This window comes from Nomascus leucogenys, chromosome 6 (genome assembly GCF_006542625.1).
Source record: "Nomascus leucogenys isolate Asia chromosome 6, Asia_NLE_v1, whole genome shotgun sequence".
Lineage (NCBI taxonomy): Eukaryota > Metazoa > Chordata > Mammalia > Primates > Hylobatidae > Nomascus > Nomascus leucogenys.
Genome location: NC_044386.1, coordinates 107,625,268 through 107,648,413, shown reverse-complemented (window position 1 = coordinate 107,648,413; position 23,146 = coordinate 107,625,268). Strand labels below are relative to the sequence as shown.

At 50.8% G+C, this 23,146-nt stretch overlaps 1 protein-coding gene across 3 annotated transcripts in view; it reads right to left on the bottom strand.

Annotated features, from left to right (window-relative positions):
* Positions 1-22,541, bottom strand: part of ACAN (aggrecan) — a 38,021-nt gene extending 15,480 nt beyond the window's left edge. For all 3 annotated transcript variants that reach the window (XM_030814978.1, XM_030814979.1, XM_030814980.1), the window contains exons 1-12: positions 22,472-22,541; positions 19,702-20,085; positions 18,562-18,736; positions 16,870-16,997; positions 15,090-15,383; positions 12,839-13,216; positions 11,541-11,715; positions 10,921-11,048; positions 9,236-9,529; positions 6,914-7,153; positions 2,248-4,157; positions 558-2,187 (exon numbers count right to left, since the gene is read on the bottom strand). In XM_030814978.1, coding sequence (XP_030670838.1) covers positions 558-2,187; positions 2,248-4,157; positions 6,914-7,153; positions 9,236-9,529; positions 10,921-11,048; positions 11,541-11,715; positions 12,839-13,216; positions 15,090-15,383; positions 16,870-16,997; positions 18,562-18,736; positions 19,702-20,085; positions 22,472-22,541 — 5,806 coding nt within the window. The remainder of the gene's footprint in view (positions 1-557; positions 2,188-2,247; positions 4,158-6,913; positions 7,154-9,235; positions 9,530-10,920; positions 11,049-11,540; positions 11,716-12,838; positions 13,217-15,089; positions 15,384-16,869; positions 16,998-18,561; positions 18,737-19,701; positions 20,086-22,471) is intronic.
* Positions 22,542-23,146: the final 605 nt, after the last annotated feature.

The following is a 23,146-nucleotide window of genomic DNA, read 5'->3' as shown; positions in this document are numbered from 1 at the left end:
ATGGGGTTGGGGATGCAGAATCTAAAGCCAGATAACCAAATGACACTTCATAGTTCCTTAAATTGTGCAGGTTTTAACCCTGCACAAAATAAATATTCAGACATAAACACCATCAGCAGATTTACTCTCTCATCTCACACTCACTCCAGGGCAGGGCGCGTGAGCAGAATTTCTAGCACTATCTAAACAGTCATCCTTCTCTCCCTGTGCCAAGTACAGATAGTTGAATTCACATGTAAAAACTCAAGGACTGCAACTCTGCTGTAACGATAACATCGCTAATCTTTATAAGTGTGCACTGTATGCAGTGTGATGCTGAGTGCTTGCTTTATCTATCTATGTTTATATTCTGTTTAATCTTCCCTGGTATAGTATTATCCTACTCTTATGCTACAGATGAGGCTCAGAGAGGTGAAGACTATTGCCTGAGGCTGCACACCTAACCTATCGTGGAGCTATTCTTGGAACCTTAAAGCTACGTGGTCTCCTTCTGTGCTACAGTAGCCTACAGTCTGAACTACCCAAGCACATTTAAAGGGGGAAAAAAATCACAATACCTGCAGCAGTTGATTCTGATTCACGTTTCCATTCTGGAGAAGTTGGGATGGAAGCATCTGTTGGGGAGGTGGCTGTTTCGACTGTGTGAGTCTCTTCTCCTGAGTACAGGAGGCTTGAGGACTCAATTTCTAGATGCGCCTCTGCAGGGCGCTGGGTCTGCTGAGTCCACTCAGACTCTGGGATGCTGGTGCTGATGACAACGCCCAGCCCCGAGGTGTGACCAGACAGGTCTCTGCTGATTTCAGTCCTGTCTCCAGAAGCCATGGGAGTGGCTGAAGGCAAGCCTGGTGCCTCTGTCCCCACATCATGGGTGGTGGTGGATTCTCCACTCACTTCTGGGGCAGCTGACGCCTCGCCTTCTTGAAATGTCAAAGTGCTGCCGCTCACTCCTAGGCCAGAGGATCTCTCGAGGTCAGCTTCGTGGAATGCAGAGGTGGTTTCACTCAGATCAGGGGACCCAGAATCTTCTCTGCTGGCCTCAGGGGCAGCAGATGCCCCAACCCCAGCTTCAGGATAGGCGGACGTCTCACTGCTAGATTCTGGGACTGATGATACCTCTACTCCAGACCCAGGGAGCATGGGGGTAGCTCCACTAATGTCCCCAGCTGCAGAGACTTCTCCACTGGACTCAAAAAGCGGGGGTGTGTGTGTCACAGGGGGCCTTTGGCCAAGTTCCTGAGAAACAGTTGGTTCAGTAACAACCTCCACGAACTCAGAAGTGATTAAAGTAACTTCTGGAAGTCCCAAGGCCTCTCCACTGGTGCCCATGGCTACAGAGGATTCTCCACTTACACTGGTGGTGCTGGCAAAATCCCCACTAAAATATGGAGTACTTGGTGGCTCTCCGCTGGGCTCTACCAATCTGGACTGCAACCCACTTAGGTCCAGAAATCCAGAATGGTCCCCAGACATGTCTGGTGCTCCAGAATGAGCACCACTGAGTTCTAAAATGCCAGAAGGTCCTTCTCCTGCCTCTTGGGCTGTTGGAGCCTGGGTTACAGATTCCACCAAAGTTCTGTCTACAAGAGAGACAGTGGCAAAACCAGATGGAAGTCCACTGCCATAATATGCTCCCGAGGGCAGGCTGCTCCCAATCTCAGCTCCGGAGGATTCTCCACCGACCTCAGCTATGCCACTTGGTAGGCCACTGAATTCTGGAGTCTGGGATGTAAACCCACTGGAATCGACTGTTCCAGAAAACTGTCCACTGACATCCACCATCCCAGATTTGCCTGACAGATCTGCCTCTCCGGAAGGGAGGCCACTGAGTTCCACAGACCCTAAGCCTTCTTCTTCTTTAAATGTAGTAGGGGTCACTTCAACCAAACTGGTGTCCACAAATGTAATGCCAGAAGATTCACTGCTGCCACTTGTGGCACCAGAAACCAGGTCAGGGACTCCTGATGTTGCCCCACTGAACCCTGGTAAACCTGAAGGCTGCCCGCTGAGATCAGGGACCCCAGATGTTTCTCCACTCAGATCGGTTATGCCAAAGGGTTGACTACTGCCATAAAGAACTCCAGATGCTTCTCCACTAACACCTGGTTGTCCAGAGGACAGCCCGCTAAGCTCAGTCACTCCAGATATTTCCCCACTAGTGTCAGGAAACCCTGATGGCTGCCCACTAACCTCAAAGATCCCAGATGTTCCCCCACTGATGTCAGGAAACCCTGATGGCTGTCCAGTGACATCAAAGAGTCCAGGTGTTTCCCCACTGACATCAGGAGACCCAGATGCTTGGCCACTGAGTTCAGTTCCTGAAGGGAGTCCACTAGCTCCCCCACTAATGTCCAGCTCACTGGAGGGCAGCCCAGATATTTCTCCTGCACCACTGATGCCAATGGTTCCCCTCCCTTCCAGTTCACTTGCAGTGGAGGCTGTGACCACTTCCACCAATGTAGAATCCACTAGGGAAACAGTTGGGAATCCAGATGGAAGTCCACTAAAGTCAGGCAGGCCAGAGGGTGGGCCACTTCCAAAGTCCACCCCAGAATACTCGCCACTAAATCCAGAGGGAAGACCACTTGTTTCTGGAGCTCGCCCACTTCCTAGAGTTACAGAAGGCAGTTTGCCCAAGTCCAAGTCTCCAGAAGCTGAACCCACCAAGTCTTCTTTTCCAGAAGGCAACCCACTGAGGTCCTCAGCTCCAGAAGCTGAAGTCTCTAGACCCTCCCTTCCAGAAGGAAGTCCACTGAGGTCAGTCCCTACTTCAGAAGCAGAGGTCTCTAGACTTTCTCCTCCAGAAGGAAGCCCACTGAGGTCCCCTACTCCAGAGGCAGAAATCTCTAGAACTTCTTCTCCAGAAGGGAGCTTGCTGAGGTCCTCTACTCCAGAAGCAGAGGTCTCTAGACCTTCTCCTGAAGGAAGTTCACTGACATCCTCTATTCCAGAGGCAGTAGTCTCTACAACTTCTCCAGAAGGAAGCCCGCTGATGTCCTCTACTCCAGAAGCAGAAGTCTCTAGAACTTCTCCTCCAGAAGGAAGTCCACTGAGGTCCCCTACTGCAGAGGTAGAAGTCTCTAGAACTTCTCCAGAAGGAAGTCCACTGAGGTCTCCTACTCCAGAAGTAGAAGTCTCTAGAACTTCTCCAGAAGGAAGTCCACTGAGGTCTCCTACTCCAGAGGCAGTAGTCTCTAGAACTTCTCCAGAAGGAAGTCCGCTGAGGTCCTCTACCCCAGAGGCAGTAGTCTCTAGAATTTCTCCAGAAGGAAGTCCGCTGATGTCCTCTACTCCAGAGGCAGTAGTCTCTAGAACTTCTCCAGAAGGAAGCCCACTGATGTCCTCTACTCCAGAGGCAGTAGTCTCTAGAACTTCTCCAGAAGGAGGCCCGCTGATGTCCTCTACTCCAGAGGCAGTAGTCTCTAGAACTTCTCCAGAAGGAAGTCCGCTGAGGTCTCCTACTCCAGAGGTAGAAGTCTCTAGAACTTCTCCAGAAGGAAGCCCACTGAGGTCTCCTACTCCAGAGGCAGAAGTCTCTAGAACTTCTCCAGAAGGAAGTCCACTGAGATCCCCGACTCCAGAGGCAGAGCCCTCTAGGATCTCAGCTCCAGAGGGCAGTTCACCAACCGTAGGAGTGCTGGACCACTCAATTCTCTCTTCATCCCCTGAGGCTAGTCCACTTTCCACAGGCAGGCCTGAGCCCACTGTGGAAGTAAGACCGCTGGAGTCAAGGTCTCCAGAGGGCAGTCCACTTGCCCTGTCCCCTGACAGCTGCCCACTGAAGTCAAGGTGTCCTGAAACATCTCCACTGCCTGTGAAGTCACCACTGACATCAGGGGCCCCAGATTCCTCCCCAGAGCTGGGCAGCTCAGTCCAGCTGGGCACCGGGGGTGAAGGTGTATAGGGCTCTTCTGAGGCTGATGGTTCCTCTGAGGGGGACGGCTCCTTGGAGGGGAATGGCTCCTCTGAGGGGAACAGCTCCACTGAGGGGAATGGCCTCACTGAGGGGAATGGTTCCTCTGAGGGGGATGGCTCCTCTGAGGGGAATGGCACCTCTGAGGGGGATGGTTCCTCTGAGGCAGAGGGCACTTCAGTTGCAGAAGGGCCTTCTGTGCTTTCCTCTGTTGCTGCGCCAGTGGGAGGCCAAGTAGGAAGGATCCCTGTAGAAAAGAAGGAAGAAAGATGAGGTGTGGGTTTATTAACTCTGCCCCATTTTAGGCTCATACGTAGAATCTAAACTCCATTCTTTCCACAGTAAAATTTTTCTCTCAAGAGCTCAGCAACGTGTCCAAATGCTTTCTAATGGAACTGTGTAAAGTGTCTTGGAAATGAAGAAATGAAAGAAGGAAGGAAGGAAGGATAGGGAGAAAAGAAGGCAGAAGGATAGGGAGAAAGGAAGGAGGGAGGTAGGGAACCGGGAAGCTCCCCCAAGTGCCCAAAGGGCCATGGGCTACACAGGTTGTACTTTGTGTGAGATGCGGGGGCCACCATCCACACAACCCACTGGATGTGGGGGCCTGGCCACCACTGAAGACCACCAAGGTCATCCTGCAAGTACTTCCACATTACCATCTCATTGATTTGGTCCCATGGTTTTCAAAGCTTGGACTCGCAGCAACAGCACCCTCTGGGAGCTTGAATAGAAAAGCAAATTCCTGGACCTCCCAGCCCCACTGATTCAGCAACTCTGGGAAGGAGCCTGGCATACTGTGTTTTAGCAAGCCCTCCCTGTGATGCTGGGACTCACTTCAGTGTAAGAACTGTTCATTTTAAGCCATCCTTCTGAGGAAGAAAGGGCCAGGTGGTGATGTTTGTAAACATACAGTGACTTTTTCCAGTTCTGAGAACTCTGTTACAGACAATTTGAAAAATAGAGAAATGAAAAAAGGAAACCCCACAATTCTAACTAATCAAGGCTACATTCTTTGCTTCAGCTCTTCTTTCCTTTGGCATTTGAAAAACAGCCACAATGCATTTTAACCTTGTATGGATTTTGGGGCCAACTTCCCAGATGGGACCCCTGAGCACTGAGGGAGCTGGGTCCACTGGGCAGGTTTAGTTTGTTTTTGCTGAGAGGAGAATCTTAGAGGGGGAGGTGGGGCATGAAGAACAGCAGTGGTACCATGCAAAAAAAAAAAAAAAAAAGTTAGCTGGGCAGGACCCAAAAAAGATTCTTTTTATTTTGATAAGTATGTATGTATGTATGTATGTATGTATCTATCTATCTATGAAACAACCAGGATGACCATTTGCAGTCATACTATAACAGTTCCCTCTTAAATAAATTTACATCTCTTTCTATTTTTTTTTGGAGACAGGGTCTTGCTCTGTTGCCCAGGCTGAAGTGCGGTGGCACCATCTTGGCTCACTGTAACCTCCACCTCCTGGGTTCAAGTGATTCTCATGCCTCAGCCTCCCGAGTAGCTGGGACTACAGGTGCGTGCCACCACACCTGGCTAATTTTTGTATTTTTAGTAGACACTGGGTTTTGCCATGTTGGCCAGGCTGGTCTTGAACTCCTGGCCTCAAGTGGTCCTCCCATCTTGGCCTCCCAAAGTGCTGGGATTACAGGCGTAAGCCACTGTACTCAGCCCTACATTTCTTTTTTTAAAAGCAAGTCAACCTAAAGAAAAATACATGGAGCAAATGATAGTGCAGATGGTTCCCAGATATGGCTGAAATCAGCAAGGTAGTCAGGAACTGAAGTCTAGAAAACATTTCTACAGAGCTGCTGGAGCCACTTTCCCACTGGTAACTCTCCACTAGTGGTTGCCAGAGTCCCGTGCAAAGTCATACCCTGATGCCAAAGAGGACTCAGTCATTCTTGTCCTGGTGAAGGGCGAGGAAGGCCACAGGCAGGTGTGGCTGCTGGGTGAGGCTGCTAGGCCAGACTCTCCCCTCTACAGAGGCATCTTAACCTTCTGATATGGAGAGAGGCCAGGCTTTGCATCTCCAAGGCCCAGAAGAGCGCCTGACACCGCCAAATTGCTCTGGAACCATGCACAGAATGCCGATGCATGGATGGATGAGTTAGTGGGAGCTCGGATACACTCCTTTTTTCAGATGCACATACCCCAGGGAAACTGACTCTACCAGGTATACACACATACTACTGTACATTGTTCTAAATCAAGCTTACCCCAGCTGGAAGCTGCTAGATGTTAACAATGCTCTGTGGGAGTGGGGGGAGGCTCTGTGGTAATGTTAATTTGGGACACACTATATCTATCACCTCCTCTTGGAGACTTACAGTGCATATTAGCATATTCAAGGCTCTGAGAAGGTCTGCAGTGAGGAAACCTGTTAATCTCTGTAAGCCAGCATTTCCCAAACCTTAGTGGCCACAAAACACTTTATTCAACAAGGTTTAGAGACTGCTGCTTTCATCCTGTTAAGTCTCATCTGGTTTAATTGTGACAGAGTTCAGGAAGTTCTGCCTGAGGAGGCCTGGCCCAGAAGAGGGAAATGGAAGGAGGAGAAAGGCGAGGAGACAGGTCACAGTCAGACTTCTGACAGTAACCCCCTCCCTGGTTATTTCTCTTCTATTAGAGATCCTCCCACAAGAGAGGGTTGAGGTTAGGGTAAGGGTGTCAGTGCGGGAGGACAAGGTAACTGAGGGCCCTCTGATCAGCACAGTCCTGGGCATTTGGGGGTTCATGCAAGGGAAATAAGGGCCAGAAAAGTTAATGTGTAATAAAAAAATTTTATGAACAAGGCTGTTTTTGTCACTCTGGGGCAGGTCCTAGGGGCCAGCTGAGGTGGCTAAAGTTGCCCACAGCAGCACACCCAGCCAGTGTCAGGGCTGGGGAAACAGCACAAATCCCAGGAAGGGAACCCCCCCACCCCACCAGGCACACTATAGGCAGACAGGGGTATGCAGTTTCAGGGTGTGCCCCAGAACCCAAGCCATACCAACCTGGCAGCGGGGATGTGCCCACTGGGGTGTAGGCTGGTTCCCATTCTGTCTGGTTTTCTGGCTCGATGGTGAACTCTAGGATGGCAGTAGTCTCCCCTAAGGGTACAGCAGTTGTCTCCTCTTCTACGGGGACAGCAGCCACACCAGGAACCACTTGGGTCACGATCCACTCCTCCACAACAGAGGGTGATGTGGGTGTGCCGCCCTCTTCTTCTCCTGGAGAAGGAACCACTGAAATGCCTAAAGGAGATGTGGGTGGTCAGAGTGAGTCCCTCTCTTACCAGTGACCCGTCCTTGGCTGGCCCTTCTTGAGGGGAGCTAGGGGACTCTGAGGTGGGCCAGGCCCCACCTCCTGGGTCAGCGGATGGCTGTTTGCCTTCTCGCTTAGTAAGAGCCATCGGCACCAATGATATAATATCCATATGCACCACCAGCAGTTTAGTTCCGGTGATCTGGGTCATCTCACCTGCAGAATCCATCATACATGCCAGGCATTGCTCTAAAGGCTTATGTATATAAAATCACTTTATCTCACAACAGCTTTATGAGAGAGATATAATTATCTCATTTTACAGATGGGGAAACTGAGGCACAGAGTTACATGATTTGCCCAGGGTCAATGGCTTACAAATGTCAGATCTAGTCTTTGAATTCAAGCATCTGGTGCCAGACTCCACGCTCTCAACTACTGAACAACGCTGCCGATCTTGGGGATGGGGATTATGTTCCCAGTGTGTCAGGACCAAAAATAGGAGGATGGTGCTTAAATTCCATGAAACCATCTCGGCATTTGAAAGCGTGAAGGTAGTATTCATGGGCTGGGGGTAACTGTTCTGGTGTGGGGGAAACCAGCAGTGAGCTTGGTCAGCAAGGAAGCTGAACTGTGCAGGATAATATACAGGGCTGAGTTCACGGAGGGTCAGGGTTGGGAGGCTGGGGGCAGCATGGCTGGAAACTTTCTGGGAGGTTAACTGGCTTGGTTTCTGCTTCCCAGAGCAGGGAGAGGGGCACTGGGACAAGAGCCTCATCAAAGCCTCTGGGAGAGAATTGGACTTGACTTACTGAAGCTGTCTGAACTTTGAATTTTATTTTGTTTTTTTTTTTGAGACAGAGTCTTGCTCTGCTGCCCAGGCTGGAGTACAGCAGAATAATCTCAGCTCACTGCAACCTCCAACTCCTGGGTTCAGGCGATTCTCCTGCCTCAGCCTCCCTAGTAGCTGGGATTACAGGTGCGCACCACCAAACCCGGCTAATTTTTGCACTTTTCTTAGTAGAGACAGGGTTTCACCATGTTGGCCAGGCTGATCTCGAACTCCTGACCTCAAGTGATCCGCCCAACTTGGCCTCCCAAAGTGCTGGGATTACAGGCGTAAGCCACTGCTCCTGGCTTTGAATTGGGTTCTAAAAGGTGACCCTGGCTGTCTGGGAAACTTGGGGACACTCAAGTTTTTTTCCCCTTAAGTTTATTTGAGAATAATTATAGATTCACAGGAAGTTGCAAAGACACTCAGTTTTGATATAAACTATCTAAAACATGGCACAGGCTGTTATTACAATCTACATTCTGGTCCATGCACCCAGACCCTCCATGGACTGTGCAGGAACAAATCCAATCAGAGCCCAGCAATTCCATGGCTATGCCCTGGCCATGCTTACTATATTGCTTGATGACATCACTCTCAGAAGTCCAATGGGGAGTGATGGTTGAAATGGTAGCATATCCATAGCATAGGTCAATGAAAAACATGAACCACCAGTGCTTAGTGAAGAGTAATAGAATAATTTGACTAAACTCATCACAAAAATATTTGCAAGCAGGAGAGAATTTGACAAGGGTGTACAAATTACAGGTTGTACAAAATAAAGCTATATATTATAGCTTTACATATATATATGTATATGAAATAAAGCTAACATTTATTGAGCATTTACTGTGTCCCAGGCACTACACCAAGGGCACCACATGCACTCAATTAATTCTTGCAGCTCTCTCTGACGTAGGAACCATTATGTCTCCATTGTCACACAGCTATTAAGTAGCAGAGCCATAACTCAAATTCAGGTCTACCTCATTTCTAGTAGACACAAATACCAGCTCAAGTTCTTACTTATCTCTGCTTGTCTCTGGGGAACTTTAGAAGGATGACCTTGCCTTGGGGTCAAAGCCTGCGTTGTGCTGGTTTCAGAGCTGGCTCTGCCCCAGAGGGACTGACTTTTTCTTGCTCTGATGGATGGGATACTGGGTGGTGGCAGGATGGGGTGAAACTAGGGGGGTCCTCTCCAGACAAAAGGGGCTGCTGGAGCCGAAGCGAGGCTGCATACCTCGGAAGCAGAAGGCATGGTGCCGGGACAGTGGGTCCGGGAGGCCCGTCTGGTTAGGGTAGAGGTAGACGGTTCTCACGCCTGGCTTGTCTCCACCACAGGCAGGCCTTGGGGTGACGATGGGGTAGCGGAGGCTGCCGTCGGCCAGCCAGCCAGCATAGCACTTGTCCAGGCCGCGGCTCCAGGCGGCGTAGAGCTGGCCCGTAGTGGCCAGTGTAGCATTGTTAGATTCACAGAACTCCAGTGCTTCCTGGAAGGTGAACTGCTCAAGGCGTGTGGCGAAGAACACCTCCCCTGGGGGCAGAGGCAAGGGGTAGAATATGACCCCCCATATTCAGGCCAGGTCAGTCCCTGCCCACCCAGGACAGAGTTCCTCCAACCCTCCTCACCAGGGCTAAGACCCAGCCCAGCTCCATCACCCCTTCTTTGACCACACCCCCTTAGATTTTCTGGGATCCTGGGAAATAGGTGACCACTGCTCTGGTTTGTACTGGGGTTTCCTGGGACGTAGGACTTCCGGTGCCAAAAAAGTCAAAATTCCTGTCAAACTGGGCCAAGTTGTTTCCACAACAACTCCTCCTGCCCTCTTTTCTGGATTCTCTAGTCACACTTAGGCACCCCCTCCCTTGGCTAAGCGAGGCAGCTCGCCTGGGCCCCCTCCAATCCCTGTGCACCCCTACACCACTGCACTTATCACTGTGACTGCTGTGGACCTGCTCACCCCACACCCTGGGAACTCATCCAGGGCAGGGGCTGGGTCCCAGCACCTAGCAATGTACCTGGTACCTATCCGATTCAGGGGGAGGAGAGCTTACACTTACTGAAGACCTACTCATGCCAAGAAGATTTTCATACATATCTCATTTCATACTCAAAAAAACCTCTGATGTACATATAAATCAGTCCCACTTTATAGATGAAGGAACTGAGGCCTAGAGAGGTTAAGTGACTTGCCCAGGGTCTTGAAACAAGTGAGTGGCAATGCCGAAATCTTTCTGGAACACCAGCATTTCCAAAATTGTGTTCAGTGGAAATTTGGTAATTTTCATGGAAATTAAAAGAAATGAAATAAAACAAAATAAAGGTCTGTGGTTAAAAATTGGGCAATGCTGAGTTAAACAGAGTTAAAGAAGTTTCTCTTTTTCTTTCTTTTTAAATAAGTAGAGACAGAGTTTGGCCATGTTGCCCAGGCTGGTCTTGAACTCGTGGGCTAGAGCAATCCACCCACATTGAGGCACCTCTGCCTCCCAAAGTGCTAGGATTACAGGTGTGAGCCACTGTGCCCAGCCTAAAGAGGTTTTTTGTTTTTGTTTTTACTGCAGGACTTCTCAGTGCCTTTGATTTGTGCCCAGGCATTGGGACTCTCCAAGAAGGAGTTGGTGTATCTAGCATTTATTTATAATAAACCGAGATTTACCCACAGACCTCATTGCTTTTTAAAGGGACTGATGCTCCCCTGCAATGCTGGAGGAGACCACATGAAACATTCAGTAGGAGAGCAGGGGCTGGATCTGAGGGAGGGGCTGGAGGCCTTCCTTTTTCAGCAGACCCTTTCCCACCTGGAAAACTGGGTGGGATCAGGGGTGAGTGGGTGGTAACCCCCCTCTCTTCTTTGTATCGCCCTGTCAGCCCCCTGCCCACCCCCTGCCCATCTAGGGCCCGAAATGTGAGAATGTGGCTTGTACCCTCAAGTCTGTCCACGTAGCAGTAGACATCGTAGGTCTCTGTTGATGGGCGCACGCCATAGGTCCTGACCCCTGGGCTGCTGTCCTTGTCACCCACGCATGGGGTCCGTGGGCTCACAATGGGGTATCTGCAAAGGAGAGTGGGAGGAGAAGATAAAGGCCTGTTCCAGGGCCTGGTAGATGCAGGGCCTTGGGCTGAGGCCAGAGGCTACGCAGGGACTCGGGCATGTCTTCAGTTGTCTGCCGGGATTCAAACCAGCAAGAAGCCCCTTATGCAGCAAGTTCTCCGAGCAGCCTGGGGAAGGGTCTGGTGGCTCCTGGGGGATTTCTGGCTTCAGGAGACAGCAGCTGCATGGAAGGGCACCGGGTCAGGCTGGAGGGGAACGCGGCACTTGAGGAGGGGGCTGCTGCCTCTGTCTGATGGGGAGAAATGACCAAGAACTAAACATTACCCGGTGCCCTTCACCACCCTTTCGGGATATGCTTCAGTTGAGTCACCAATTAATTCATTAACCCACAAGGTATTGGGTGCTCAGTGTGCTGGGGGCCACGCCAGGCTGTGGCTCCTTGAGCCTGACCTCTTCCATTGGGTTTGGGCTGGGCGAGGAGCATGGCTTCACCTGACGGTCTGGTCCCGCAGCCAGCCAGCGTCGCACTGCTCATAGCCTGCTTCGTAGGCGGCCTGGAGCTGCTCCGGCGAGGCAATGACCGCCCCGGTGTGCAGGCAGGCCTGCTGCGCCTCCTCAAAGGTCAGCGAGTAGCGAGTGGGTCCCGGGCGGTAGTGGAACACGACCCCTGGGTGGGGAGGAGGGAGCGGTCAGGTTCAGGGACCCATGGTGTGCAGTTCCCAAGGCTCCATGGGCACAGAGGGGGACCAACTCCTGCTGCCTGACATATTGGATTTATCTGGGCAATGCAGGCTGAAATCCCACTTGGTAGCCATGTGGGTGTGATGGTGGATGGCAGCATCCATCTGCGCCTCCCCTACAGTTATCCTTCGGGATCCAGGATCTCCTCAGATACCAAAATCCGCAGAGGCTCAAGTCCCTGATATAAAAGTGTAGTATTTGTATAAAAGCATCTCTAGATTACCTATAAAATCTGATACAATAACAATGCTATGTAAGTAGTGGTTATATTGCATTGTTTTAAATCTGTATTACTTTTATTGTTGTATTGTTATGTTATTGTTTCTTTTCTTTTGGAATATTTTCCATCCATGGTTGGTTGAATCCAGACATGAAGGACTGACTGTATTCAACCCCGCTGTGATTGTCTTCAGTTAGCCATAGACAACTTGTCCACAGATGGCTATGGCTTTGTTCCAATCAAACTTTATTTGTGGACATTGAAATTTGAATTTTATATAATTTTCATGTGTCACAAAATATTATTTTTCTTTTGACTTTTTGCCCCTAAGAATGTAAAAATCATTCCTAAGTCATGGGCCATATGAGAACAGCTAAACCCAGCCCACTGGCCACAGTTTGCTGGCCCTTGTCCTGGGAGGTCAGAGCAGTCAGAGGCCTCAGGGGTCATCCAAAGCAGTGGTTTTCTAGTGGCTCTGTTTCATGGGGGTGTCTGATGGGGCAAGGAGGGGCCCTGGACAGAAGGAGCCCCAGTTGTTCTCCACGCTACTTCCCTTAGATCTATGTGGCACATGTGCCTGCTTGATATAGAGACTGGATTCCACACATGACCTCATCTGAAATAAATCCTTGATGGCAAGAGTGTGGACCTGACTAGTCTGGCCTATTGTTTTTGTTTCACAGATGAGGAGAATAAGGTCTGAGAGGAGAGAACATTGTCCCAGGTGCCAGGTTAAGTAGAAGGTGCAGCCTTCAACTGCGGGAATCCCTTCCCTGCAGGCCAAGTTCTCTCCACCTGCCCCTGGATGCACCCACGGGCAGCTACTTACCCCCTGGCAAATGCGGCTGCCCAGGGACAGCGGTCACCTGCACGACGAGGTCCTCACTGGTGAATGCCGTGGCAGGGCCCAGGCCAGGCGTGGGAAAGCCCCAGGGCCTGGTGGCCTCTCCAGTCTCATTCTCAACCTCAGGGAAGGCAGTGGCCCCTATTTCAGGGGCAAACGTGAAGGGTTCCTCGGGTTCCAGGGGACTGGGGGAGACCTCGAAGATGGGCTTTACGGTAAGGATCACGCTGCCTCGGGCTTCACCCTCAGTGATGTTTCGAGGCAGTGGCAGCTCCATGTCAGGCCAGGTCACTGTCTGGATGGTGATGTCCTCCTCACCTCCCACTCCAAAGAAGTTTTCTGGGATGTCCACAAAGTCTTCACCTAGGGAAGGGGCAAAGACAAGCTTTAGCCTCTTAGCCTGGGACCGGCTTGAGGGGGATGAGGAGTGGGCTGGAGATGAGCATGGCTCCTCCTCTTTCCCTGCTGGGGCAGGAGGGCGCCCCTGTGTGCCAGGCGCCTTGCCAAGCCCATTTCAGGGGTACTCAGCTATCGGCATTCATCGTAGGAGTCCCCACAGTTTCAAGATCGCAAAAGAGTGCAAGAGCTATCAGAGGGCAAGATATTGACCAATGAGCTGACGGCTCATAAAGATCAGTTCCCACCCCAACAGCCCTTCCTGCTCAACACAGCTGCTGCTTCACTCGTCTCATGAGCACCTTACCAACCATCTGATGCTGTAACTATCCAACAGGACCGGGTAAGTGTTATAAAGAGAAATCAGAAAATCTTGCAGAAAGTACAGTTTGTGAAGTTGATGAAGGTGGCCTTGAAGAACTGCCTGTCTCATAGTCATGGAAAAATGAGGGTCTCATGAGAGTGATACTACTTCCAAAAGAATGGTTAGAATACCAAAAAGTTAAGAGAGGCTTCGAGGGGGAAATCCCAACTATTAACCCTCTTCCTGTAAGATCAGGTTGTGGAAATGAAACGTGTAATGAGTTGTCATTGTGTTATCACCACTTAGGACATAAAAGTTTTGCAACTCCTCATTCATGTGATACATTGCTTTTTCCTCCAAGAATTAGCATGTAATTATAATTATAACTCAAAATGTGTTAAATGTAAGATAAAAACTTATTTGAACATTTTGGTCTAATTTTTCAAAATAAAGTCCCCATCAAACTTTCCCCTACTCTTTTCAATAACATTTTGCGGCCAGGCATGGTGGCTCACTCATGTAACCCCAGCACTTTGGGAGGCTGAGGTGGGTGGATCACCTGAGGTCAAGAGTTCAAGACCAGCTGGTCAACATGGTGAAACCCCATCTCTACTAAAAATACAAAATTAGCTGGGCATGATGGCGCACACCTGTAATCCCAATCTATCTGGGAGGCTGAGGCAGAAGAATTGTTTGAACCTGGGAGATGGAGGTTCCAATGAGCTGAAATAGCACCACTGCACTCCAGCCTGGGTGACAGAATGAGATTCTGTCTCAATAATGATAATAATAATAATAATAATAATAATAATAATAATAAAGTAAAATAACATTTTGCCCAGCCTGGGTAACATGACAAGACCCCATCTCTACCAAAAAAAAAAAAAAAATGAGCAAAGCATGGTGGTGCCTGTTTTCCTAGTTGCATGGGAGGCTGAGGCAGGAGGATTGCTTGAGCCCAGGAGGCTAAGGCTGCAGTAAGCTATGATTGCACCACTGAACTCCTGCCTGGATGACAGAGTGAGACCCTGTCTCAAAGAAAAAAACAAAAAAACACAACAAAACCCATTTTGACCCTCCTTTTAGACACATTCAATTTAAAAAGGCAGATAGCAGCACCCTCCCATGGGTGCCAGGGTCACATGTCAGACCCCCAACATCTTCCCAGGTGGGCACCCCATCTCCCCACTAGACAGATGAGAAGAGTGAGGTTCACGGCCTTGACTTTGCCAGGGTTGCACAGTAGTAGGTGACAGAGCCTTGATTCAAACTGGAGAAAACAGTTTGGAGGCTTTTAAGCCTCTTCTGTGCTGATCTGATGAGACAGGGCTAGAAACGCTTCAGTCTCAAGTGTCTCTACCTCAGTGCTTCCTAGGAACCAGTGAAAATGGAGGGGTGTTCTAAAAACATGGGGTTCAGGTACCCAGTGGCCCCTTCAAGGGCAAAAACCAACCCTCCCTTTCCAATATCTCCTCTTCCCTCTAGGACCCCATTTTAGTGGCGTGAACTCCCTTCCCACCACCAGCCGTGCCCCACCTGTATAGCAGATGGCGTCGTAGCGGGATGAGGGGTCGGGGTAGCCCGTCTGGTTGGCGTGCACGTAGACGGTCCTCACGCCCAGGAGGTTGCCACCGCAGTTGGGCCGGGCCTTGGAGATGGGGTAGCGCACGCTGCGGTCGGCCAGCCAGCCGGCGCTGCACATGTCCATGCCAGCCTGCCAGGCCAGGTAGAGCTGGCCTGTGGTGGCCAGCCGGGCACCCAGCCGCCGGCACTCATTGGCTGCTTCCTGGAAGGTGAACTTCTCTGGAGATGTTGCATAAAAGACCTCACCTGTGAAGGACACAGCCAGCTGGGTAAGGGTCTTCTCCCCCTCCCTCTGCTCCGCATCCCCAGAGAGATCCACACTTTTCCACGAGGCCTTGGGAGTCCTTTAACTTCCCAAAGTCCTGGTCCCATATGTCTGTATCTCAGATCTTGCCCTTCATTGCTTATTTCTGGGCTTTTGTGTAGGATGACATCAATTTCCTAAAACAAGGGGACTGAGAAAGAAGCAGCAAAAATGGCAGGGAGATTGGGCAAAGGGTGGAGCAAACTTGAAATCTGGGAGGAAAATTCTGCTCAAAAGCCTCTTTGCTCCATTTGCATTCCACCACAGGGGGATCTTTCCTAGGAGTTAAGCATTGCCTACTCAAGGCAAATCCTTTTAAAAAACTCAAATTTTCCTGGAAAAAGCAGGCATCAGACCTTGAGCCCTTGGAGCAGTGGTTCCCAAACTGGGGTCTCTAGACCCTGAAGAGTCCATAAGAGCATCATTTGAGGACTGTGAGCTTAAAAAAAAATTTCCCAAAACCTAACAAGGTTGTGTCAGGGGTAAGGGTAAGGGGTAAGGGTGGGGGCGGAGGGCATCCACTCACAGGCGTGGTTCTGGCTACCCCTGCTCAGTGGCAGCTCTAACTGGCAGTTCTATTTGTCTTTGGTTAGCCAAATGTGGGAACACACAAATAACTTGTTACCTAATAGGCAGATTTGCCCCCTGGGGTGAGAATGCGGCAGGGGGCTACGGTGGTGAGAAAGCCTGGCCGGGGCCCCTCACCCAGAAAGTGCCAGTTGTCAGCTCTTCTCCCCAGCCTGGAGAAGCTGTGGGCACTGTACTCAGGTGGGGGGAAGGCGGGGCAGGCAGGGAGGGAGGAGACAGACATTGCAGAGTCTGGAATGTACAAAGGGGTATATGGGTGCAGATGGTGGAAAGGGTGTAATCCACGTGCGTGGGTAACTCTGCGATCAAAACCGGTGCCCTTTACAAAACAGAAAAAGTCCAGGTTCCTCTCCGCTGCTCCCAGCTCTGTCCAGGAACAGAGCTGGGGCTGCCCACAAGGACTCTGGGGGAGGGTGGCTGGGTGGCCAGCTGCCCTGGGAGCTTCGTTGCTGGTGTAGTTTCGCTTGCGAGGGTAAGGCTGGGCTGGACTTTGACAGCACGGTGGACCTTAGAACAGCGATGTGCTTGTCACAGCAGCCAGGGTCTCAGCTGGGAGGGGCAATCCCAGGTGAGAAACCTCCTGTGACACGTGCTCTTGGGTCCAGTGGTGACACCAGACATTTTGCAGATGTTGGGGCCACTGAGACCCTCTCCAAAGTGGAGTGCGAGGGGTGCAGACCTGTAGGCCTCAGCCCACCTCCCTTCATAGCAGAGGAGGACGGAGTGTGTCAGGCCCTGAGCTGGCACCGTGTGTGATCTCAAGTGTCAGTGGGGAGATGGGGAGGGGAAGGGGGCCTTGGGAAGGGAGCTGGGTGCCTCTTGGTGGGCAGGGCAGCTCACCCTCCATCTCCTCAGCGAAGCAGTACACGTCATAGGTCTCGTTGGTGTCTCGGATGCCATACGTCCTCACACCAGGAAACTCATCCTTGTCTCCATAGCAGCCTTCCCGGGGAGTGTGGATGGGGTATCTGCCAGGAACCCGAAATGGAGGCGTGACACTCAGGGGACAAAGGGAAGCCCATGGCCTCTGCCTTTGAATCTTCCTCCCTCATGGGAGGAAACAGCGACTTAATATTGCATTTGACCATGTCTCTTTTGAATATGTCAACTGCCTATCTGTTTTTACAGTGAATCATGATTAAAGGCAGCCCCCACTACTGAATATTTAGTGGTACAAAACACACTTTGTCTATCAGGGGCTCACATATTTTTTTTCTATAAAAGGCCAGATAGTAAATATTTTAGGTTTTGCATAGTCTCTGTGGTGACCACTCAACTGCCACTGTAGCGTGAAGCACCCACAGATACGCAAATGGGTGTGACTGTGTCCCAATAAAACTTTATTTACAGAAGCAAGGGGTGGGTTGGACTTGACCTCTGGGCCATAGTTTGTTAGGCCTCGCTCTATATCATTTGAGTCTCACGTCAACCCAATGAGGTAGGTGCTATCGTCAATCTACTTTACACTTGAAGAAACTAGGGCTCAGAGGTGTTAAACGATTTGTCCACAGTTACGCAGCTTCCAAGTGCCAGAGCTGGAATTTGAGTCCAGTTCTTTTTTTTTTTTTGAGATGGAGTCTCGCTCTGTCACCTAGGCTGGAGTGCAGTGGTGCGATCTTGGCTCACTGCAAGCTCCACCTCCCGGGTTCACGGCATTCTCCTGCCTCAGCCTCCCGAGTAGCTGGGACTACAGGAGACCATCACCACGCCTGGCTAATTTTTTGTATTTTTTAGTAGAGATGGGGTTTCACCATATTAGCTAGGATGGTCTCGATCTCCTGACCCTGTGATCTGCCCACCTCAGCCTCCCAAAGTGCTGAGATTACAGGCATGAGCCACTGCGCCTGGCTGAGTCCAGTTCTTTATGCCATCAAGGTGTGGGCTCTTGCTCTATGCTAGACTATTATCTCATCTTTTTTTTTTATGGCTATAGTTTTTGTATCCTAAGATCTCTTTTCCTACCCCGAGATTGCAAAGACATTTTCCTTTTTTTTCTTCCTGAGGCTTTGTGGTTCTGGCTGTTGGAGCTATGATGCTCCTGAAATGGGTGATATCACCTTGCCTTCAGAGTGCATTGAGATCCCTTGAGGGCAAGGTCTATCTGGACTGCTCTGCACCTCACTCCTCAGCAACTATGCTCAGGGAAGGATGTACCAAGGGGTTCAATTTATGTCTTGCCTTATTAAAAACAAAAAGGATGGAAGGTTGTTTACAAAAGTACAGAAGACACCAAAGTTTAAAAGTGAGGAAATCATGGCAAAGAAAAAAATGGGTAGGAAAAATAATGATATGTAGGGCAAGGTTGCTAGCAGTCCCTCATCCCATTTGCAAGAGAGAATCACAATAACAAGGGTTTGGGATGGGTCATTGAGCTGCTGTTCGGCCAAGGTATGACCATGGCCCCTAACCTAGGCTGGCCATGGTGTCATGCTGGCACCAGCTCAGTGCTGGCCAACGTTCCACCCAGCACCCGCCCCACTCCCCTGTGGCCGCTGACTCCTGGCCCCCACTAGCTGATGGGCTAGGTCTCACCTGACAGTCTGGTCAGCCAGCCAGCCGGCGTCACACTGGTGGAAGCCGTCTTCATAGGCGGCCTGCAGCTGCTCGGGTGTGGCGATGATGGCACTGTTCTGCAGGCAGGCCCGCTGCGCCCTGTCAAAGTCGAGGGTGTAGCGTGTAGAGATGGCTCTGTAATGGAACACGATGCCTGCAAGACACATACACGCCCACAAGTGGAAGAGCTGGTCAGGCACAGTCTCTGATCACTGAGGCCCTCGCAGAATTGTGGCAATAGTCAAAGGGACCTTAGGGAACTAGCTGGTCCAGGCTGATGCATGACTCCCTGTACACCTTTGCACGTGATCCTTCTGAATTTGCTGGAACACCCTGTAATGCGGAGCTCACTACCTTACAAGGCATTCCTTTTTGAAGACTTATGATAATCCTGATAATGAGAAAGTTCTTTGAATTAAACTAAAACCTGCCTCCTTATAGTTTTTTCTTATCACTCCAAGACCCCCATATTGCATTAGGGGAAAGAGACACTCAGAACCCCCTGCACCTTCAGCCCAGGGCCACCCTAGCGGAAACCCCATTTAAGGTGTGCCCAGGAGTGAACCGTCTTTGACAGAGCCTCCCACTGTACCTCCCCCTGGGAAAAATCTGGTGTTGACCAAAGTCCTAAAGCTAACCAAAGACCTGACTGTTTTCCTTGGGCCATGGAGAGAAAGAGACCAGGGAGTCTTCAGCCCTTGCTTTGGCTTCTGGAACTGAGAATGAGAGTGGAGAGGGGGAGGGAAAAGACACCAGGATGAGCTGTCAGGAGACTGCTCTGACTCATTTCCAGGGTAACCTCAGGCAAGTAACTTGCCCTCAGTTTGCTTGTCTGTAAAATGGGCATGATCACAAGACCCACCGGATCACAGGATTCTTGGGAAGCACAAACTGTCAGTTAACTGTGACCACAGCCAGGAAGTATTTAATGCTCCCTAAGTCCAGAGAGAATGATACTACCAGCTCCATGTCACAGAGGAAGCAGCTGAAGTTAAGTAACTTGGCTGAGGTGCGTGGAGGAGATGGTTTGAAGGCCAGCCTGCCTGCGCCTGCACTGCGCAGACTGCTCTGGTTCTTTCTGTGGGTGAAGCAGCGTCTGTCCCTATGGGAGGCTCTCACCTTTCACCACGACCTCCAGGGTAGCCTCGCTGTCCTCGATGCCATGCATCACCTCGCAGCGGTAGACTCCAGAGTCATTGGAGCGCAGGCTCTGGATTTCCAAGGTGGCGTCACTGGGGATGGCTGGGTAGTTGGGCAGCGAGACCTTGTCCTGGTAGGCACTGTTGACTCGCACGCGCCCTTCAGTGGCCACCAGCAGCACTACCTCCTTCTCCTTGGACACACGGCTCCACTTGATTCTTGGGGCCAGGGGTGCGGTAGAGGGGGCGGTGGTCACAGGGTGCATGGGGTCGATGAAATAGCAGGGGATGGTGAGGGAAGTCCCCAGGAGGACCCTCAGCGGGGACGGTTGGGGGATGCTGACACTCAGCGAGTTGTCATGGTCTGTGTGGGAGAGGTGGGGTGGAAGAGAGACCTGTTAGTGCCTAGAGAGGACCACCCCGCCTCCCCATCCATCCTTCCAGCAATGCACTCTCCTGAGAGAGCGAAATCCAATGAGTGTGTCTGTCTCTATGATGGGGATGCTCCCGTGTCATGTGGAAATTCCCAGAAAGGCTTGCAATGCCCTTTCCAGAGCAGCGTTCCTCAAGACTCCTGGCCTCTGCACCTCGAGACAGAAACTACGGAGCTGGAAAAGGATTCCAGAGGAGGGGAGGGGAGATGTCAGAGTCAGGACCAACTCCCTGTTTCTCAAACTGGGGTACTGCAGTGGGCATCAAAGCATGGAATAAAACAGGACCCATCTCCTTGGAGTGACAGCTTAACTCAAAGATTTTGGGAAAAATTGTTTTAGGGTAGAAAAGTAATCTACACAATTTTAAAGCTGAGACAGAAAACTTCTAAGATGTATCCCATTTGGGGAGGTCTGCTTTGGGTGCGAGCCTGATTTTGCCACTGGGACAAGTCACTCTCTTCTGCTGTTTGGGAGTCAGGGGACTCGGGTGGAGAAGCAGCCGAGAAGATCAGACATTTTGGTGTGCAAAGAGTCAGATGCAGGAGAGGCGATGGGACAGGACCAAACTCCAAACACGTTAATATAATGGAGAGTGTCAATAGGGGAGGTGCAACGAGCTTACCAAATCTTGTTGGAAGTAAAAGATCTGCTGGGAATGGGGAAAAAAAAACCCAAAAAAAACAGCTTTCCAAAAAAAAAAAAAATAGCACCTTTCACGGAGACGCGTACATTTATGAAACCTGTTCTTTCAGGAGAGCCTACAGGTTGAAATAAAAAATGTTTCAGGTATTTGTGGGTGGTAGATACATCACAGGGCAAGGGGAGGGGAGCGAGGAATGCTTAGAGTCCAGCCCTTAACCTTCCGATGTCCTGGACAGTCCCACCGGCCCCTTCCACAGGCATCTTCTTCCGAGTGCTGGGCCCTCGCACCCTGGACATGGCGTGGTTTTAGCAGTAGTGGTTCTCAGGGGAGAGCTGAAAGGCACTGTGGTGCCCAGCTCAGCAGTTTTTAAAGCCTCACTCAAACCTAATGAACTGGCTTCCCTGTGTGGGCAGACCACCCCTGGGTACAGCCAGGGGCTGCATGGCTGTGGGTGTCCCAGCAACAGTACAAATGGAGGTCCTTGTCCCATATGTCTACAGATGCAAAAGTTGTAAATCAGGCCAACAGATTGTTGAGTTCAATGTCCTATCTTCCTATTTGACAATGGTACCTTTCAAAATGACCTGAAAGAACAGATTTAAATTCAGAATTCTTGGATTCCTTGGTGTTTTGCCTTGGGCTGTAGTGGCTGGGTGGGAGCATGGGGAGCTGGGCTCCCTTCTTTTTCCCACACTGACTGCACTGTGAGGGGGTCTCATGCGCTGCTGTGCTTATCTCAGCCCCGCAGCCCTGCTCTGCCCACACCCTATACAAACAGCCACTCCTTAGCCCCTCCCTTGGGCCCAGGGTGGCTCCCTCCAGGGATGTGGTGTCCCCATAGGAGGATGGACCCATGCAGGCCCTGGATGTGGCCTGGGCCCACTCGGGGAGGAAATTCTGGGCATGCTGGGACCCCAGAATGTACTCTAAAGGGGAAGTGCAGATTTGGGCGGACGCATTGGCCCTACCGACTCCCCTGCCTTTGGAGAGGGTTGAGGCTGGAGGAGGGCCAGTGGGGGCCTCTAAAATACACAGCCAAGAGCAGAGTCCTCTCTTGTCTGGGCCTAGGGGAGACATACCTTCCCTTCTGGGGTCAAGCCCATCCTGGGGTCAGTGGAAGTTTTGCTCATTTGGTCCAATGCTGGATTAGCAGTAGACCCAGTGCCTTCCACATGCACGAGAGCAGGCTGGGGCTTCCCGAGGATGGTTTGCAGAAAAGGCAAAGACCTGTCTGATTCCCTGGGGCTTTTCTCTGGCTGTCTCTCAAGTGACCTTTCTTCTTTGGTGCTCCAGGCGATCCTCCCTCAATGGCCCTTTCTGCACTGGTTTGTCTATGTCCTGCCCCTCCTGCAAGCTCAGTGCGCAGCAGTCCTCACTGAGATCCATGGAGGGAAGGAGGGCACCTTCCGGGAGCTCTCTCTGCCAGCTGTCGGGGCTAGAGGGCAGTCAGGAGCAGTGTTATCTGAGCGAGGCTCCTGGAAGTGTGTGCCCGCACATGGGTGCTGTCCCATCACAGTTATGCATGCGTCAATAGGGGAAGGGCGGGGCCAGGAAAAGGCCAGGAAAGGGGAAATTACATCCCTGGGACCAGTAGCACCAGGTTCAGTACCCAGTACTCAAACCCAGTACTCAGGCCTACTGAATACGTGAGACATGCATAGGAATGTCCTCACCTGAAGTTTCTACAGTGACAGCTGCAGTGATGACCCTCAGAGTCACGAAAACCCAGAGTAAAGTGGTCATAGTTCACCTGGAAGAGGGAAAGCAGAGGTGTTATTTAGACAGTGAAGGCATGGTGAGGTCAAGCAGAGTCATGTGACATAGGATGCAACATGATAATTCCATACCCAAGGACCTGGAATCATCTCCAGAGAAGGAGGTTGCAAGTGGTTTGTGAGATATTTTCTTAAAAAATCCTTCCCTCACAAAACCTTCACAGGTTTCTCAGTTTAATTCCAGGCATTAGGCTAATAAACCTAACCTCCCATCTTTCAGCCAGTGAAGTCTCACCTGAATGAGTTCCTGTGATGGTTAATTTTATGAGTCAACTTGACTGGGCCGGGGCACCCAGACATTTGCTCAAGCATTGTTCTGGGTGTGTCTGTGAGGGTGTTTCTGGATGAGATCGACATTGGAATTGGTAGACTGAATAAAGCAGATGGTCCTCCCTAATGTGGAAGGGTCTCGTCCAATCAGTTGAAGACTGAATAGAAAGAAAAGACTGACTTCTCCTGAGAAAGAGAGAATTCTTTGTGCTCGATGGCCTTTGAGCTAGAACATCGCTTTTTCTTCCCTTTGGACTTGAACTAAAACATCAGCTCTTCCTAGGTCTCAAGCTTACTGACTTT